Source organism: Panulirus ornatus, chromosome 8 (genome assembly GCF_036320965.1).
Source record: "Panulirus ornatus isolate Po-2019 chromosome 8, ASM3632096v1, whole genome shotgun sequence".
NCBI classification, from domain to species: domain Eukaryota; kingdom Metazoa; phylum Arthropoda; class Malacostraca; order Decapoda; family Palinuridae; genus Panulirus; species Panulirus ornatus.
Window position 1 is genome coordinate 20,927,909 of NC_092231.1, and position 13,409 is coordinate 20,941,317.

Consider the following 13,409-nt stretch of genomic DNA (forward strand, 5'->3'; position numbering starts at 1 on the left):
TCCAACCTTGCCACATTTAGAACAAACCTTAACTCTCTCAGAGTTGTTCCCCTAACTCTCAATAGTTACTGGCAAGGGAGCAGATTTAGGTTGGGTTACATGATTTTTGGATTTTCCTCTGCCATCAAAACCCTTTGAACGTCTCCCCGTGTCAGTTTGAGATTTAGGATGTACTCATCTGCTAGTTCCTTATCCCTCTCAACAGACCTTGCTTCTTTAATAACTAAGTACCGCAGTACATCATGGGGTACACTGTCCTCACATTCCTCAAGTACTATTGATTCTGAAACCACCTCAAAATCACAAACTTGTTCGGAACTTATCCACTGCGCGTATAAGCCAACCTTTTCACGAAAGTACTTGTGAAGGTTTGATTAGGACGCTTATTCTTAGCTCTAAACTTGAGGCTGCATGTCTCCAGATTTGATTGATAAGCTCTCAGCACTGCCTGCTTCACGACCTCATACTCAGTACTTTGGTCACTAGACAACGCATTGTATGTGTACTCAGCCTTACCAACAAGGAGGGGACTTGAACATAGTTGTCCAAGGTGACTTCAGCCAAGAGAGCTGATGGGCAGCCTGTTCTAACTCATGGAAAAATTTAGTCACGTCATTTTCACAGGACCTTGGTACAACATCTACGTTTTTTAAATGAGACAACACTGGTTCTGGTTGTGGTGCGCCCTGTTGTAATTTCTCTTGTTCTAATGCTAGCCTAGCTTGTTCAGTCTTCTCTTCTTCCAGCTGCACTTGTACATTGATCTTAGCTTGTTCTCTTTCTGCGCTAAGTCTAGCAGTCTCGAGTTGGAACTGCAAGTATTCAGGATTAACATCACTAGAGAGATGGGGAGGGATCAAGGCTTCGGCCAACCTTGATGATGGGACGGTATTATCAGCACTAATTTTATCATCAGGTGCGGCACCTACGGTTTACTCGCCAATTAACTGATTTATTAATATAGTCTCCAACTGTACTTTATGAGCATTCTGGTCATAAATCACTCTTAGCCTATCCACAACAAGCTTCAACTCATAAGTTGTTATCTAATGTCATCGGAAGAGGGCTCAGATCAACAGAAACATTCAATGTCAGTGTCACTGGGCAACTGCATGATTAATGAATCCAGGAAAGAGATTCCATTAAGGCAAGAAAGTATCCTGGCGAGGTCACAATTCTTATGTTACAGATCCTTCTACTGGGAAGGACCGTCAATTATTATGTTATGCACACTGGATAACGCTATCTCAGAGTTATGGGATTAAATCAAATGCTAGTATTAAAACTACTTAAAATACAAGACATGAAGAATACAAAATAACAGAAGAACATTAATCGGGCACAAATCATTTACATTAACACTTAACATTTTATATTCCAGGTAAGATTTCAAACCAGGGAATCTCTTTCCTTTATGACAATATGACTAGAAACATGATTCAAGATACACTTATTCGTAGGGCACTTATATGACAAGTTTCAATACTCTATGACACATGGACCTAAATGACTGAGGCAGTGTTTAGTATGGCGCCACTTTACACAGTGATTGTAGGCTACAGGTTTGAGACGGGAAACCCACTTACCTGCTGGGCTCGCAGGGTAGCTAAGGGATTGTGGCCCAGTGGGCATCAGAGGTTTTTATTGAAGGGAGTAGTGAGCCAGGAGTGGTCTGCTCCGCCCTGCTTCCCTAGTCTCAGGTGGGATTGGAGAAGGGTGACCCAGAGTGCCGCTCTTGATTGGCTAGAGGCTTAAGGTCCTGCTGTGATTGGAGGAGGGTGGCTCATAGTGCCACTTCTGGTTGGCTGGAGTCCTAAGGTCCAGCTGTGATTGGAGGAGGGTGGCTCATAGTGCCACTCCTGGTTAACTAGAGTCCTAAGGTCTGGCCCTCATCTTGCCTAAGGCCCAACCTCCTCTTGTCCTGATGCTAACATCAATATACAGGAAGCCATATTTCCTGGATGACCTCCTCTCTTGACCTCAGCCGTCTGGTGCCTCGGACGGGGGAGAAATGACAGGCCCAAGTGTTGAGGGTAACTGGATTGATGACCCGGCCAGGGAAGTGAAACCCAAGCAGAGATAGCAGAGGCCCTGGCCCCCACTCAGCCATCCTATAACATAAAATATCACTTACACCATAAACACACAAGAGGCACACATACGAACAAGGGGCACACACACATGTTCATAATAGTATGTACATGTGTATGTAGGTAGGTTGGACCATTCTTTCGTCTGTTTCCTTGTGCTACCTCGCTAATGTGGGATACAGCAATTAAGTATGATAATGATAAAATAGATATATTTATATGTGTGTGTGTGTGTGTGTGTGTAAGTCTGAGTGAATGAGTTTTTCTTCATCAGTTTCCTGGTGTTCCCTCTTTGACATATGAAACGGTGATCAAGTATGATGAAAATGATAGTTGTATATATTTATTTATTATACATAATCGTTGTTAACCGTGTTGGTGAGGTAGCACCAGGAAACAGAAAAGAATGGCCCATCCACTCATATACGCATATATATATATATATATACATAAATGCCCACATACACACAAATACATACATATACATACACATATGCAGACATATGCATACATACATATGTACGTATTCATACTTGCTTGACTTTATCCATTACTCGCACTACCCCGCCCCACAGGAAACTGCATCACTACCCCCGGTTCAGTGATGCAGCGCCAGGAAAACAGACAAAAAAGGCCACATTCATTCACACTCAGTCTCTAGTTGCCATGTGTAATGCACCAAAACCACAGCTCCCTATTCACATCAAGGCCCACATCTAGGCCCCACAGACCTTTCCATGGTTTACCCCTGATGTTACACATGCTCTGGTTTAGTTCATTGACAGCGCATTGGCCCCGGTATACCACATTGTTCCAATTCACTCCATTCCTTGCACACCTCTCACCCTCCTGTATGTTCAGGCCCTGATTGCTCAAAATCTTTTTCACTTCATCATTCCACCTTCAATTTGGTCTTCCGCTTCTCCTTTTTCCTTCCACCTCTGACACACATATCCTCTTTGTCAGTCTTTCCTCACATTCTCTCTTTATGTCCAAACCATTTCAACTCACCCTCTTCTGCTCTCTCAGCTACGCTCTTCTTATTTCCACACATCTCTCTTACCCTTTCATTATTTACTCAATCAAACCACCTCACACCACATATTGCCCTCAAACATTTCATTTCCAACACATCCACTCTCCTCCATACAACCCTATCTATAGCCTATGCCTTGCAACAATGTAGTATTATTGGAACTACTTTTCCTTCAGACATAACCGTTTTTGCTTTCCAAGATAACGTTCTCTCCTTCCATACATTTTTCATCGCTTCCAGAACCTTCACCCCTCCTTCACTCTGTGACTCACTTCCGCTTCCATGGTTCCATTTGCTGCTAAGTCCACTCCCAGGTATCTAAAACACTTCACTTTCTCCAATTTTTCACTGCTCAAATTTACCTCCCAATTGTCCTTCAATCCTACTGAACCTAATGACCTTGCTCTTGTGTGAGTGTGTGTTTGTGTGTGTGTTTATATATGTGTCTAGGGGTTTGGGAGAATGAATACTTCCCTTGTATTCCATTCATGTCCTAGAAGGTGACTAAAGTCAGTGGGAGTGGATGGCTGGAATCCCTTTCCTTCCTGTTTTTCAATATTCAAAAGAGGAAATAGAAGGAGTCAAATGAGGAGTGCTCATCCTCCTCAAAGGCTCAGATTAGAGTGTCTGAATGTGTATGGATGCAATCAAGATGAGAAGAAAGGAAAGATAGGTTGTATGTTTGAGGAGAGAAGATGAGAGGACAAGAGCTAAGCACTTCTGAAGCAGGATTTGTGGGAATGTGTGATAGAGTGTAAGAAAAGAAATTCTAGATTGAAGTGGATAAAACTGAGAGTGGATGGCAAGAGGTGAGTGATTATTGGTGCTTATTCACCTGGTCATAAGAAGAAAGATTATGAGAGGCAAGTGTTTTCGGAGTAGCTGAGTGAGTAGGTCAGCAGTTTCGGTGCACGAGACCGGGTATTAGTGATGGGTGATTTAGATGCGGGGATGAGTAATGTGGCAATTGAGGGTATAATTGTGCGCATGGAGTATTCAGTGTTGTGAATGGAAATGGTGAAGAGCTTGTGGATTTGTACGCTGAAAAAAAACTGTTGATTAGGAATACCTGGTTTAAAAAGAGAGATATGTACAAATGCACATATATGAGTAAGAGAGATGATCAACAGATATATATTAAGGTTAATGATTTGCAAAAGATAAGAGAACATGTGAGAACATTGATGAAAGGGGCAAGGGGGAAGTGATATCAGGTAGTAATGGAGTGAAGAGGAGATGGAGTAAGTATTTGAAGGACTGTTGAATATGTTTGACAATAGAGTGGCAGATGTAGGGTGTTTTAGTTGGGGTTATGTGTAAAGTGAGAGAGTTGGGGAGAGTGGTTTGGTGAAGAGAGAAGAGTTGGTGAAAGCATTGTAGAAGATGAAATGTGGCAAGGCAGCTGGAGGGGATGGTATTGCAGTTGAATTTATTAAGAAAGGTGTGACCGTGTTGTTGATTGGTTGGTGAGGAGTTGGGAGTTCCCAGAGGGAACGGGTGTCAGAGATATAGATAGATAGATAGATAGATCTTTTCTTTCAGTGAATAGGATTATGAAGGAAGGGGAAATTTTTTTTAAAAGTTACATTTTGCAAAACTGACATAGATATATCCTCAGGAATACATTTTTGGTATTAAGTTTTCATTTGAGTGTTCATACTGTACATAATTCTTACAGTGATAACTGATTTTTGGAGAACTTTTCTGCCTTGTTGTTTACCTCACGCACATTTAGATGTGACAACAGTCATGTGTAATAACCTATATGTTGATTCTTAAAACATTTTAAGAAAAGATTCATGTTTGATATACTTTGCAACAGCAAATGGGACTTTTAAAAATGGATCCCTTTACTGCTGAGGAATAAACATTTCATTAGCCTGCTCTTTTATTATAGTGTAACTAAAATTTAAATCTATCTTAACAGTTTTAACATTCTCTTCGTCACATTGGTTGTGGTATCCCATTCTCCTAGATGTAGACAGTATAACACCTGTTTCCATATCCATTATATTTGGTTTAACCCTTTTGAGATTTATGGGATTTTGTATAAAAGACAACACTGAACTGTATTCATAGCCTTCTTCAGATGTTTATGACAGGCACACCCCATACATATACTTCAGTGTTCATTCAGGTTTGGTTTGACCCCTTACATATACTTCAATGTTCATTCAGGTTTGGTTTGACCTTGTGATGGCTTTTGTGTATGGTTGTTGGCATTTGAAACTTTTAGATTTATTTAGCAGATTTTATAATCTAAATGATCTTGGTGACTTCCTGGTATTACAGTACCTCTACAAACCTGAGAGTGTGTGCAAAAAATGCCATACAACCATCAGGGTTGATTGGAAGTTCATAATTTTTTACTGTGATGAATTTACCAGAGACAGTAGGAACAGGCAAGTGGAATGTTTTTATTGCTCAACAATAAATGGATCAACTTTTGAAAGTCCCTTTCTCTTTTGCAAAAAAATCACCCTTCACAATATGTTTTCTTAAGAGTAAGAAAACATTGTAGAGGTGTTAAATGAGCTTGATATTATTAAGACGAAAGTTATAGGTTGGTTTTGTTTTTACCAGGAAACTGTGGTCTATTACTTGAGATTGGAAAGGAGAAAATTGGAATTTGGAATGTTATGGAAAGAGATTCAGTGAAGTTCTGTGAGAGAAAATATATATGGCTGGGATTTCATACTTCAGGATAGGTTTTCATATCCTAGGATAGGTAGACATGGTTTAGTCAGGGTGATGGTATGCTATGCTATGCAAGTGTATGTTGATTGTATAAGTTAGGTTATTAGATTCTGTGTTATAAGTTTTGACGTAGCAATTGAGGGTGGAATTTAGGGACATGAGGTGATAATGGTAAAAAACATGCTGAGTTCTATGCAAGAATCCCTGATTTGAAAAAATGTGCATATATTAATGCATATGGGTGACTTGGGAGTGAATGGTCACTTCTGGCTTATGTACATGAGTTTACATGAGAAAAACAGCCAACAGGAGGCCTTATCGGCCCACGACTGGGTTGTCTGGCAAAAAAGGGAGGGGGATTTTAGATTCACAAGAAATGTAATTTCCCTGTAGTTTTTTAAGCTATCACCAACTTCCCGAGTATTGACAGGCATGCAAAGGAGAGACCATTAGGTGTACATGTTCTGTGAGGGCTACTAATGGATTGCCTGGTCATTTCATTGTGAGTGTTGGTGTGAATTTGTTGAATTGCTTTAGGAATTATGAAAATTACATGGATGGAAAGAGGGTGGTAAAAATAGGTGGGTTAGGAAAAGAGGCCTGTGCAAAGAGATTGAGGCAAGAGAGTATAAGATGAGAATAGATAGATTAGAAGGAGAGCATGAATAAATCAAAGAGGAGTGGAAGTTAATTAGGGAGGTAGTGCTGACGTATGTAGGTGAAGTGTGGCATGTGGAAGGTAGGAGACTGGCACATGAGAAAGGGTGGTGGGATGAGGAAGTTGATTTTTAGCAGAAAAGAGAGCTGTATGGATGGTACCTTCAGGGAAGGAATGTGAGTGATTGGAAGGTATACAGGAAGAAGCAGCAGGTCAAGAGGAAAGTACAGGGTTGGATAAAGACGGCAAATGAGTGGGAGACTAAGAAAAAATTTGTGAAGGAGGTGAATGATATGAGAAGACAAGAATAAATGGGAACAGCAATGAGGGGAACAGATGGGGAAGTGGTAGCAGACAAAGAAGAGATGGAGTGGGTATTTTAAAGGACTGTTGAATGTGTTAGATGTCGTGTGTTTAAAGTAAGGGTCATGAGTTTTAGTGAAAAGAAAAGAGCTGGTGAAAGCCTTATGCTAGATGAAATGTGGCAAAGTGGCTATAGTAGATAAGTTTGCAGCTGAATATTGTTTGTGGATTGGTTTGGCAGAATTTTCAAAGCCAGTGTAGCCCAAGATTAGGTGTTTAAGGACTGGTAGAATGCCTGTATAGTGTTAGTACATAAAGGCAGAGGAAATAAAAGTAAATGCTCGAATCTTAGAAGTATAAATCTATTACTTTTACTTTACTGTACTTGTTATGTTGTATGAGAAAGTGGTGATTGAGAGGATAGTGGATTGCATAGAGCTTCAGACTGGGGAGGAGTATTGTGGTTTCAGGAGTGATAGAGGACATTAGCTTTGAAGAAGTTGTGTGAGAAATACTTGGAGAGAGATAGGGATTTGTATGTGGCATTTAAAGACATGGAGAAAGTGCATGACAGGGCTTAATAGAGATTCCTTGTGGAAGATGCTACAGATATTTGGTGTGTGAGGAATGCTTCTAGATGCACTGAGGGTTCATTATCAGGAGAGTATGGCACGTGTGCTAGATCCATACACCTTTAAAACCTAACTAATCAGTCAACAACTAATCAGTTCACCTGCAATGCCAGCCACTTTGCCAAATTTTATTTTATGCAAGAACATCAGCACCTCTTTTCTTTTCATTACACCATTTGCTGTGTCTCTTACTGCACATACCTCCCTGACCCAAACAACATACATCTGCCACCCTGTTATCAAACATATTTAGCAATCTTTCAAATTACTCACTCCATCTTTTCATCTCGGATCCGCTTGTTACCACTTCCGTAGATGCCCCATTCGCCAATGTTCGTGTGTTTCCTTTTTGCTTTTTTCACACTATTAACTGCCTTTCAGACATTATTCTGTTCTCCCGGAAGTTCGTTGATGCTCACACATCCCAGCTTTCATTTGCCCTTAAGATGCATATTTATTTGTGATTGCCTCAGTTACCCTTTCTTAAAAGGGTTCTGGAGTTTCTCCAGGAGTTCCTGAAGTTCCAAGGCTGTACTGCATGTGGTAGCATGGAAATTATGGACCCTTGTTAAAGTGAGAAGTTCTTTGGTGAGACTGTAGTCATGATACATAAATTCACTTGACATTTAGAATATTCTGTGCTTAGTTCCCCTTATTTTGTACCTTTTAAATGGACTTATTCTTACTTGTTATGCTTTTGCAGTCTTTAAAGGTCCACAGTGTTATCCTTATCACTGTAGATCTGTCCTGACACTATAGTTGAAATATCTTCTTATCTTTCAAGTTCTTTTCCATTCTCCTCTGTCTCTTTGACCTCTTGCTCCTGCATCCCAATAAAATCATGTTCTTTTTCTACCAACTTTGTAATCATTTATGCATACAGAGTCTGAAAACAAAAAAAAAAAATCCCCCCTCATGTTTGTAAAGGTGATTGCACACTTACATTTTAGTACTTTGTCATCTCTTCTTTGGCCTTGATTACCATCTCCAGAGGTAAAGGTGCTAAAGATGTATGTAGCAGTTATAGGGGAATAAATCTGTTAAGTATACCAGGAAAAGTGTATGCAAGAGAATTGATTGATAGAGTGATGGAAGTAACTAAATGTAGAATAAGCGAGGATTAAGGGGGTTTTAGGTAAGGTACAGGTTGTGTGGATCAGATTTTTGTGGTGAAATTGACTGTGGAAAAGTATCTAGCTAAAAGATAAGAAGCTGTATGCAGCTTTAATGGACCTGGAGAAAGCATATGACAGTGTTGTGTGGGATGCTTTATGGAATTGGTTTAGGATATATGGGGTAGGGATGATGTGAAAACCTATAGAGTAGTAAATGCATACATAAGAGTGAATGGAGAGTTGAGCAAAAGTTTTGGTATACCTTATTCCACTGTTACTCTTTCTAGTCCTTATATTTCTTTGCTAATGCGAGTAGTTTACACCTAATTTCCCCTGTAAGCAGGGGTTTGGCAACTGGCTTGAGGGATGGATCCTTGAGAGACATTTCCTCGAAGTTTTGGTTGGCTTTTCTTGAATTCAGCACCTGAAATGCAGGATTACTTCAATGCTTATCACCTTAGGAGTATATCTGTGGATCTATAAGTTTTCCTTGGGTGACCAGGGATAGGTTTTATGGTGGGATGACTTTGTCAGGGAGGCCATAAGTTCTGGCAAACTGCCACCTGATTGTGCATTATGAGCACCCAGTGGACCTATAGATTTCATGTGTACCCACATTTACTTGCCTTCAGGTGAGAATTTGGGCTTTCTCCTCCTTAGAAAGGGATGAACCAACTAGCACCCAAAAGTGAAATTCCCAAAATGAAGTGGCAGCTAGGAGGAGTAAAGAAAGAACTTCCTTCCTTAAATATAGCCTTAGGTACTCTGAGGCAGGATGCAATTGCTCACACTGTGAGAAACACTAAATCTCAGTGACTATATTTATGATGATTTCACCTTGAGAGCATCATATGCTTGTACCACAATATATTTTTGCTGTGTATTACCTTTGAAATTATGTAGAAAGTAGACAAGGTTTTTTGCTGACACTGTGTGTGTGAAAATGGATGCAGATATCTATTTGTAATTACCTTTTCATGTAATGGCATTTTAATCTTGTAGGGCTTCACCCTTTCTTCCTTTCTTTTTCTTTTTTTTCTAGTATGCAGTCTTTTAAACTCTTTGAATCTTTGCAGTCAGTTTCTTCCCTTAACATTGTCTTTATATCCACAGCTGTATTATTATGGAATGACCTCACAACTTTTCTATATATGTATTTTTTTCAACAAGCTGGTAGGCAGCCAACAACCAGGGAGGTATATTACCAGTACTACCTGTCTGGGTATCAGGAGGGTTAGTGACATCTGCTAAGTGAGCTAGCACTTTAGGTTGTCAAGTTGCATTCCTCTGACCCATTCTGTCCACAACACACAACCTCTCCTTGTCATGTATAACACTTGACTCACACAGCTCATTCTTCATACGCTAAGATTTTCTTGTGGTGAGCACTATGCGCTAGCCCTGCCTTGTGGCATAATGGTAAGAGCAGTAGGTAAAAGTGATAAGTAGGAACGTTTAAGCAGGATTAGTAAGTAGAAACATTTGGTAGAAGTAGTAGGTAGGAGCTTTATATAGAAGTAGTAAGTAGGAGCATTAGATAGAAATAGTCATTAGGAACTTTAGGTAGGAACCTCTACAAACACTGCTAGACTTGCCCCCTGCTTAAAGGCTAAGAAGCAGCACTGGAGTTCTTTAGTTATCGAGACTTTGCCATGGCCACCCCTTTGAGAGAGGTCCAGTTGGAACAGGTATCAGAGATATAGATAGACAGACAAGTGTCTTGTTGTGTCTTCCAGCCAGTCTTTTTAGTGATAATGTTTAAGAACTGCTCTCTAGTGACAGTGTTAGTCTGATTTAGAAAAATGAAGATAGTAGACATTTCTTAGTCTTCCCTCTTTTAGCTTGAACAAATGTATGGCCACTGTCCCCCTTCTATTTATAACTCAGCTTCATTATTTCAGATATGATTGATATAGTTCTTTGTTGAGTCTTCTCTTTTAAATCAATGTTTATTCATCTGGGGTGACCAAGCTGGTGATATTTTCTCATGCTTTTGGTTTAACATATGCTGTACATTTTTTCTGAATCCATTTTTTTGTAATCTATTGTATTTGTTATCTAGAATTGATATTAGATTATGGATGATTTATTTGTGGGTGTAATTGATTGATTTAATGATTGTGTGATTGATTGACTGCACAGGATGATGAGCAGATTGTGAGTGGTAGTGATGGATTTGGTTGATGAAAATAAATTAGATGTGAAGATGTCCATGATATTTAAGATAAAGCCTTTTAAAGAGTGAAATATTTAACATGATAAATAACAACAGATCAAGAAATTACAGACAGAAAGAAATAATTTATAACAGAGGAATTACAGAAAGATCATTTGCTTTGAGTGAGAGGAAGTCGATGGGGAGACCAAAGGTGAGTGGAAGGAAGTTCCTTATAGATGTGGAAAAGGGACTGTCTATCTTCTGTATGCATAGGAAACAACAGAAAAGAGAGATAAAGTGTGATTTTTTGTTTATATTTTCACAGAGGGTCACCACGCACACGTATCTCCTTAGAGCGCATGAGTCCTCGTTTGCCAAGTCCTCATCATCACAATGTACATTCCCATGCTCACAATCCAGATCCAGATCTCAATACATTCAGAGAAGCTCTAGGGATTTCAGGTTGGTAGAAGCTTCAATGTTTCATTAATGATACTAAGGCCTTTTTGTAATATTTTAAGATTTCTAGAGTGATTTCATTTCCTATGGCTCTTCCGCAGTGGAACCATTATTGGTGCAATTACCGTGTCTGTTTTCAACCTGATCACTAACTTCAGAATGCTGTTATTTATTTTTTCAGAGATATGATGTGCAGGTACACATTTTCCATACTATGCACATGATTTTTTTCTAACACTGCTTTCAGAAAATGTAGGATGGATTTCACTTACATGTAGTAGCACCAGGATAGGTGAAGTGCACTTCCCCATCCTGGACCATGACCAGAGCTTGGTTAGACATCTAAGTCCCTGGTGCTACTTTTGATTCTTCCCTGTAATTAACCACTCCCTTTAACCATCCTCATTAATACCCAGTTTCTTCTTGTCAAGACTTCTATTCAGTTATCTTTATTTTCATTGTTTCACTTCCACTGGAATTTTCATGTTTGTGCTCTGCTACTATGGCCTATGATAGTCAAAACACCTCAGCTAAAGATGTATTTTCTTTAATTTACTATTATCTTTAATTTACTAAGGTCTTGACTAAGGTTTGCTTTCAGAAAATGTAGGATGGATTTCACTTACATGTGGTAGCACCAGGATAGGTGAAGTGCACTTCCCCATCCTGGACCATGACCAGAGCTTGGTTAGACATCTGAATCCCTGGTGCTACTTTTGATTCTGCCCTGTAATTAACCCCTCCCTTCAACCATCCTCATTAATACCCAGTTTCTTCATGTCAAGACTTCCATTCAGTTATCATTATTTTCATTGTTTCACTGCCACTACAGTTTTCATGTTTGTGCTCTGCTACTATGGCCTATGATAGTCAAAACACCTCAGCTAAAGATGTATTTTCTTTAATTTACTATTATCTTTAATTTACTGAGGTCTTGACCAAGGTTATAGTAAGTATAGGAAAGACATATTTAAGTAGCTTGAAACATATTCTCAGAATAATTCAAGCTAATGAAATATGGCAGCTTGTGGAAAATTCAAAAAGACTTCTATTTCTTGGATTGTCATATTATTCATTTCATATGGATTTTATGAAATCTGATCTGCGATAGTAGAATGCATGTATGATTGACTGCTGCAAAAATAAATGGGACATATAGCCCGCTTGAATTAAAGAAGCAACAAAGATATGATTTACTGTTACATTGTTGATGGAATGAATGTGTCCTTAAAACAAAATATTACATATCAGATTGATAGTAGTGCTTTCAGCTATTCCTTCTAACATATGTTTATAGCATATGTTAGTATACATGTGATATGCATTGCCAATAGATCAATTAAGAAAGACTAAATGAGCATCTAGCCTGCTTTTGTAGATGAGACACGTAAAGGGATAATAGGGTGCTACAGGTGACAGAATGCCAGAGCCAGGCTTGCACATTCTTGATTAATTGTTTACCATACATACAACACTAACAAATCCTCCTTTTCTGTAATGATGAGAAAGAAAATGTATCACATTAGAATGAAAAAGGAATAATACAAAAGAAATTGTAGCTTTAGTATTGAAATATCCATCAAGAAGCTTCCATAGCAGCAAAATTAAAAATGAAAGTGGAAGTGTTGCCATATAGTTCTACCTTGTATGTAAATGGAATGGTTATTATTATTTATATTTATTTTATTTATTTGCTTTGTCGCTGTCTCCCGCATTTGCGAGGTAGCGCAAGGAAACAGACGAAAGAAATGGCCCAACCCACCCCCATACACATGTATATACACACACGTCCACACACGCAAATATACATACCTATACATCTCAATGTACACATATATATACACACACAGACACATACATATATACCCATGCACACAATTCACACTGTCTGCCTTTATTCATTCCCATCGCCACCTCGCCACACATGGAATACCATCCCCCTCCACCCTCATGTGTGCGGGGTAGCGCTAGGAAAAGACAACAAAGGCCTCATTCGTTCACACTCAGTCTCTAGCTGTCATGCAATAATGCCCGAAACCACAGCTCCCTTTCCACATCCAGGCCCCACACAGCTTTCCATGGTTTACCCCAGACGCTTCACATGCCCTGATTCAATCCACTGACAGCACGTCAACCCTGATATACCACATCGATCCAATTCACTCTATTCCTTGCCCGCCTTTCACCCTCTTGCATGTTCAGGCGCCAATCACTCAAAATCTTTTTCACTCCATCTTTCCACCTCCAATTTGGTCTCCCAC

At 39.4% G+C, this 13,409-nt stretch overlaps 1 protein-coding gene across 3 annotated transcripts in view; it reads left to right on the plus strand.

Moving 5' to 3' along the window:
• LOC139749865 (HUWE1-associated protein modifying stress responses) overlaps positions 1-13,409 on the plus strand; it is a 97,717-nt gene that overhangs the window by 41,179 nt on the left and 43,129 nt on the right. For all 3 annotated transcript variants that reach the window (XM_071664216.1, XM_071664214.1, XM_071664215.1), the window contains exon 4: positions 11,015-11,151. In XM_071664216.1, the coding sequence (XP_071520317.1) occupies positions 11,015-11,151 (137 nt within the window). The remainder of the gene's footprint in view (positions 1-11,014; positions 11,152-13,409) is intronic.